Source organism: Schistocerca piceifrons, chromosome 4 (assembly GCF_021461385.2).
Source record: "Schistocerca piceifrons isolate TAMUIC-IGC-003096 chromosome 4, iqSchPice1.1, whole genome shotgun sequence".
NCBI classification, from domain to species: domain Eukaryota; kingdom Metazoa; phylum Arthropoda; class Insecta; order Orthoptera; family Acrididae; genus Schistocerca; species Schistocerca piceifrons.
This window is the reverse complement of record NC_060141.1, coordinates 125,520,388-125,527,304: the sequence shown is the minus strand read 5'-3', so window position 1 is coordinate 125,527,304 and position 6,917 is coordinate 125,520,388. Positions and strand designations below refer to the sequence as shown.

The 6,917-nt window shown below is 37.6% G+C and overlaps 1 protein-coding gene across 5 annotated transcripts in view; it reads left to right on the top strand.

Annotated features, from left to right (window-relative positions):
* Positions 1 to 230: 230 nt before the first annotated feature.
* The window catches only part of LOC124794732 (threonine--tRNA ligase 1, cytoplasmic), a 170,179-nt gene continuing 163,492 nt past the window's right edge, over positions 231 to 6,917 (top strand). For 2 of the 5 annotated variants that reach the window (XM_047258329.1, XM_047258327.1), the window contains exon 1: positions 235 to 370. Coding sequence is in view for 2 of the 5 variants with exons in the window: in XM_047258330.1 (XP_047114286.1) it covers positions 422 to 484 (63 nt within the window). In the remaining 3 variants the exon portion in view is untranslated. Of the gene's footprint in view, positions 485 to 6,917 lie in introns of all 5 variants that reach the window. The other 3 variants (XM_047258331.1, XM_047258330.1, XM_047258328.1) reach the window with 3 other exon arrangements.

The window sequence follows — 6,917 nt, the reverse complement described above, 5'->3', positions numbered from 1 at the left end:
GATACCTCGAACTTATGGTAGTCTTAAGTTACCGGTACCGGTATAAAAAACATAAAAATGATTTCTTGAACGACATTTAGATCAGTTTTTGGAACAAATATGTTTACTCCAGAACACGAAGTTATTCCTGATATCGAGTTAAATATGGCGTTACTGATCGATCGAGAGAACAAGCTGACGCAAGAATTTTCTGCGTTGAGTGATGTAAACTGCTTGCCTCAGCTCCTATGTTGGCATGACTACATTGCGTGAATGACGAAGAGTGATAACCTGATAACTGTACGCGTGTGTGTATCTGTGAATTTGTGTACATACAAAAAAAATGAGTGACAACGTGGTCGGAGAATCCGAGCTCCAAAACAGTGAAAAGGCATGAAATAAGGCAACGTTATTGTAATATCCGAAAACTATAGACTATACGATGTCAGCTGTAATTAGACACAGTAAATCCATAGCACGTGTACTGTTCAGGAATTTTGCAGCGGTTGGTAGGCCATGCTTTGTTGGCCCGCTAGCAGATATTTAGCACTCTTTCGAATACCCTATAACACAGCTTGCATATGTGATGTGAATGTTTCCTGCATCTTGTACTTCATATAATTTTAATGTGTAAAGGTTGAGTGCTGTTTCGCGTTTTCGTGACAGGGCTATGTTACATACGTTAACGTGTTGCCTTCGTCGTGCTGCATGTAACTTGTGTATAGCCATTGAATTTTCGTTTCTTACGTTAGATCAGCGTTGTTAGGAGTAACCTAAAATCGTTCTGCGTAGGGCGAATAGTTCCAAAAGAGTTTAATATGTGTACGCCTCACTGCTCTGCAAATGTTCCGTTCCTTTGTAATGGTGCCTTATTAGTTATTTCTGTTGTAATGTGAGTGTTGATGTCCATCGGCATCATTTATTATCTATCGTAGCCCATTTCATGTTATTCATCTAGTACGTTAGTTCATTGCTTTGTTTCGTTTTCGTCGTCATTCCCCGAATCTGACATTTCAAACGAAACTAGAGCTTTTCGATATTCAGAAAGACGTTCAAGAATTCCACAAAACATGTTAGTTATGTTACGCTATTCTTAACTTTACATCCCCCCCAATAGCTTAATGTTCATTATTCTGACGTTTTACCCTGAGGCACAATACATATACATTTTTATACAGTGCTTCCTGGCCTTGCATTCATGGGTTGTAGCAGGTTCTGTCAACAAATTAAAAAGCGCTGACATTTTAGGCAGTCACTTGTATTTTTGTATAGGCTAGTATTCATTTGCTGTTATACTCTTGCAGAATATTATTTAGTACTAACATCAAATGGTAACTGTAATGTTGTATGGATGAATAATAAATAGGCTGACAGTTCATTGTAGTACTATTACTACTTGTATTACATACATGTTTTATAAACTTTGGATATTGCATATTCCTTTCTAAATGCTTTACTAAAAACTATGAAATGTTTAATTTCTGAAGTGTCTATGAAACCTAAAGTTACATGATTGGGTGTATGGGGGATAGGCTACATGCCATGACTTGTAAATTTTTCAGAATACATATTTGTTTTGAGATGGATCTTCTCAAAAGTGATTATGTGAACTAGCATAATTAGTTTGCAACATGATTATAAAAAGTAGGGACAAAGCTACATGATTAGCTGCTTCTATTTAGTAGGTTTTTCATGCTCGTGGCTTGTAAAGAAATAAATATTGGCTCAAAAACTTAAAATAATTTTTACATCTTATAAAATTTCTTTTGAGGAAGAAACATTTACAGTGAAAGTCTGTCCCTGTAACTCAAAGATTTGTACTGTATGGGAATGAAAGGACCACACACTGGATAGTAGAAGGAAGAACAGTTCAGAATATTGGTAAAGATACTTTCATACATTCAAAACTGAATAGAAATACAGCAAGGAAAATCATAGTAATGAACAGAAACTGTAAAAACAATGGGGGGGGTGGGGGGGGGGGGGGGGAAGACATATTCTGATGAGTAAGTTAACAAGTAGAAATAAAGATGAGGTGACTTACCGAACGAAAGCGCTGGCAGGTCGATAGACACACAAACATACACACAAAATTCTAGCTTTCGCAACCAATGGTTGCCTCATCAGGAAAGAGGGAAGGAGAGGGAAAGATGAAAGGATGTGGGTTTTAAGGGAGAGGGTAAGGAGTCATTCCAATCCCGGGAGCGGAAAGACTTACCTTAGGGGGAAAAAAGGACAGGTATACACTCGCACACACACACATATCCATCCACACATACAGACACAGGCAGAAATATGTCTGCCTGTGTCTGTATGTGTGGATGGATATGTGTGTGTGTGCGAGTGTATACCTGTCCTTTTTTCCCCCTAAGGTAAGTCTTTCCGCTCCCGGGATTGGAATGACTCCTTACCCTCTCCCTTAAAACCCACATCCTTTCATCTTTCCCTCTCCTTCCCTCTTTCCTGATGAGGCAACCGTTGGTTGCGAAAGCTAGAATTTTGTGTGTATGTTTGTGTTTGTTTGTGTGTCTATCGACCTGCCAGCGCTTTCGTTCAGTAAGTCACCTCATCTTTATTTTTATATGTAATTTTTCCCACGTGGAATGTTTCCCTCTATTATATTAACAAGTAGAAAGCTTCATTTGTATTTGGAATATGGCTGTGTGCTGCACATTTACAAATGCATTCCTATGTACAAGTATTGTGGTCTTCCATCTGAAGACTTATTTAACACAGCTGTACTTGCTTGTCTATCTTGTCCAAGCCTCTACATCTCCAAAGAACCATTTGAACCTGTTAAATGTTTTCATCCCTCGGTCTTGCTCTGCTATTGTTACACCTCACACTCCCTTCAGTACCAAACTGACAATTTGTTGATGCCTCTGAATGTGTCCTGTTAATTGATCCCTTGTTGTAGTCAAATAGTGCCATAAGTTTTTTTTTCTCCCCCAGTTGATACAGTACCGTCTTATTCGTTACACGTTGTCATCAGTCCTCAGTATTCTTCTGTAGCATAAAATTTCCAAAGCTTCTATAATTTTTGGGCTGAAATGCTAATTGTCTAAGCTAAGAAACTTTCAAAAAAAAAAAAAAAAAAAAAACTTCCCAAGATTTAAATTTATATCCAATTTTAACAAAAGCCTCTTTTTCAGAAGTGCTTCCCACGCTGTGGCCTGTCTGCATTTTACACTTGCTCTGCTTTGGGCATCATCACTTGTTTTGGTGTCCTAATAAGATAAATATAATGTAATTCCCTCAGCATTGTCCAATTTAATTCGACTGCTACATTCTGTTACTTTTGATTTGCTGTTGTTGATGCTCATCTTATAACGTCTCTGGAAATACCTAAGTGTCGGATTCCACCTGTCTGCTTTGACCCCTACATCAGTGTGGCGGGATAGGCTATTCTAAGCATCTCCAATATGGCGCCTATGTCACTACAGACACATGTCAATAAACACGAAAATACGTATAAATAATTACAAAATCAACAGGAATCGGACACTTCTCTTGACTTATATAGGTTAACGGCCACTGACGATACCGAAACATCAACGCCTACAGCCAAAAACTATGAAATTGCAGTCAGACATTTCTCTTGACCACACTTGACAGTACCAAAACACCTATACCTGCATATAAAAATATGAAAATTGGAATCGGTAATTTCCCTTGACGTATATAGGTCAATTATTATTACTGATACAAAAAAAAACCAACACCTACAACCACGAAAAACAAAACCTAAACCACAGCACCTCAGAAATTAAAAACTCAAACATCCCTATGTAAATTAAAACACATTCACTACACAATAAATACACGAAACATTAGAACTCGAGAAAAATAGACCCAAAAACACAATTACTTACCAAATTTTGGCCGGCCATCCCCAAAACACACACACACACACACGATGCCATCAATCACAACAAGACGACATCTACAAACACAACCAATTCAAAACTCCGCGGCAGACAGGTGGAATCAGACACTTCCGTTGACCCTCCTCTTTTGACACAGTCTACTCCTATCATCTGGTCTTCCAAGTTTTTGTTGTCTCTGACAGAATTACAGTGTCATCGGCAAACCTCAAGATCTTTATTCATTTTATCTGAACTTAAGTTCTTCCTTAGTTTATGCATGGTTTCCTTTACTGCTTGCTCATTGCACTGATTGACCATCATCAAGGGTGTGCTTCAACTTTGTCTTACTCTCTTCTCAATTACTGCTTTCCTTTCAAGTCTTTCAACTGTTATATGTGCAGTACGATTTCTGTATAAGTTATAAACGATCTGTTGCAAACTACATTCATTAAGAACTCAGTTTAATTTAGATTTTTCCATTTATTTTCTTATCGTGCATACACTAAAATGTGATTTATAATAACCATTAAGTAACAACTTTCTATTTTTGATAAATTCCAAGGAATAACAATGCTATTATGCCAACATTATTATGGCACACACTTTACAAACACATACATCTACTGATAGTACTTTGTCATGTTCCCACATGACTGCCTTCTCAGTAGCATTTTCAGTTCAGGACTTTAAGTAATCTTGCTGGAAATTGAGTTTCACAACAAGATCTTGTTGTTCCTCTTGGTTTGTCACCCTCTGTTGAGTCTGATTATTGGTCCAGGGCTGACGGTTCAACTGGAATGCTTTCAGTCCATTTATCATTCTCATTCATCAGGTTTTAATCAATTAGTCTCAATATTGTTTATCTGGTCTGCCACTGTAAGTCCAAAAGGTTTTACTTCATCTGGCCTTCATATTGAGATTCTGTCTTTTTCACTGGGTCAACTCTTAAAAACACGTGCCAAGTTACTGAGGTCCGTACATATGAATGGTGTTCCTTTTGTTTGTGGGATGTTTATTGTTCTTGTCACTTCTAGCAATATTCCATACATTTTCAACAAATTTTGCTGCATCTGAGCAAGAAAATAGTTTACTTTCCCACCTGCATAGCTATACCAGCAATTGTAAATTGCGCTTTGGCTTGACAAAACCAGATGTCTGGCTTCTCTGTGCAAATCAGTGGTAGGTTAATGCTAACCTTATCAGTTTCCAGCTGACATTCTAGATTGTTCCCTTCATTTCCACTATTGTTGACATATTGCGTATTTTTCTAACACAGTGGGTGACAAGTTCGAGTTTAAAAAAAAAACACACATTGAAAATTTTGATGCAAATTAGATTGGAAATACTATTGTCTTGCCAGTGACATCGGAGTTACCAATTTGTTGCACAATGTGTTCATATAGGTACTGCCTATGTTCATATAGATACTGCCTACAGGAAAATTAAAGAGACCTTTGGAGAAAAGAGAGCCACTTGTATGAATATCAAGAGCTCAGGTGGAAACCCAGTTCTAAGCAAAGAAGGGAAAGCAGAAAGGTGGAAGGAGTATATAGAGGGTCTATACAAGGATGATGTATTTGAGGACAATATTATGGAAATGGAAGGGGATGTAGATGAAGATGAAATGGGAGATACGATACTGCGTGAAGAGTTTGACAGGACACTGAAAGACCTGAGTCGAAACAAGGCCCCAGGAATATGGAAGTGAAACATGGACGATAAATAGTTTGGACAAGAAGAGAATAGAAGCTTTCGAAATGTGGTGCTACAGAAGAATGCTGAAGATTAGATGGGTAGATCACATAACTAATGAGGAGGTATTGAATAGAATTGTGGAGAAGAGGAGTTTGTGGCACAACTTGACAAAAAGAAGGGACCGGTGGTAGGACATGTTTTGAGGCATCAAGGGATCACAAATTTAGCATTGGAGGGCAGCGTGGAGGGTAAAAATCGTAGAGGGAGACCAAGAGATGAATACAATAAGCAGATTCAGAAGGATGTAGGTTGTAGTAAGTACTGGGAGATGAAGAAGCTTGCACAGGATAGGGTAGCATGGAGAGCTGCATCAAACCAGTCTCAGGACTGAAGACAACAACAACAACATGTTCATTAAGAACTCAGTTTAACTTAAGTTTTTTTTATTTTATTTTCTTATTGTGCACACACTGAAACGTGAATTACGATAACCATGGAGTAACAACATTCTTTTTTTTTGTCACGTTCCAAGGAATAATAATCCTACTGTGCCCACATTATCACAGAACAAATAAAAATAGTATTTTGTTACATTCCTTCCCACAGACCCTTCTCTTCCTATTGTATCCCTGCTGTCTTAAAAATTTAAGTTTGTGTACATAATCTAATCAATATTGTCAGATTTCTGTAAATCTACAAATGCTATAGGCCTAGATGATGATCTGTCTGTCTTGAATGTACCTTCTAAAATATGTAGTGTCAATATTGTCAACATTTCTTTGAAATCCAAACTTTTCTTCCCGGAGGTCAGCTTCTAGCATTTTTCCCATTCTTCTGTAAATAATTTCTCAGTATTTTGCATCCATGACTTATTAAACTGATAGATAAGTAATACTCTCACCTATCAGCACCTGGTTTATTTGTAATGTGAATTACTACATTCTTCCCGAATTTTTGAGGGTATTTTACCTGTGTCATATCTTGCACACTGGGTGGAATGGTTTGTCATGGCTGTTTCCCTCAAAGATCTCAATAATTCTGAGGGAATGTCAACAACTCCAGGGGCATGGTTCTGACTTACTACATCTGTCAAATTCTTCTCATGGTGTCATATCTCCCATCTCGCCTTCGTGTACTTCCTCTTCCTTTTCAATAATATTGTCTTCAGGTCCATTTCTCTACTTGTAAGCCTGTATATATTCATTCCACTTTTCGTAATTTGTTTAATTCTCTTTCACCATCTGAGTTCTTGATATTCAGACTGTTGATTCTCTTTAATCTTTCTATAGGTGGTATCGATCAGTCAGTGTCTTAGTTGTTTGTGCTTCTACAACCTTGCATTTCTCCTGTAGCCATTCATGCTTAGCCATTTTGTAT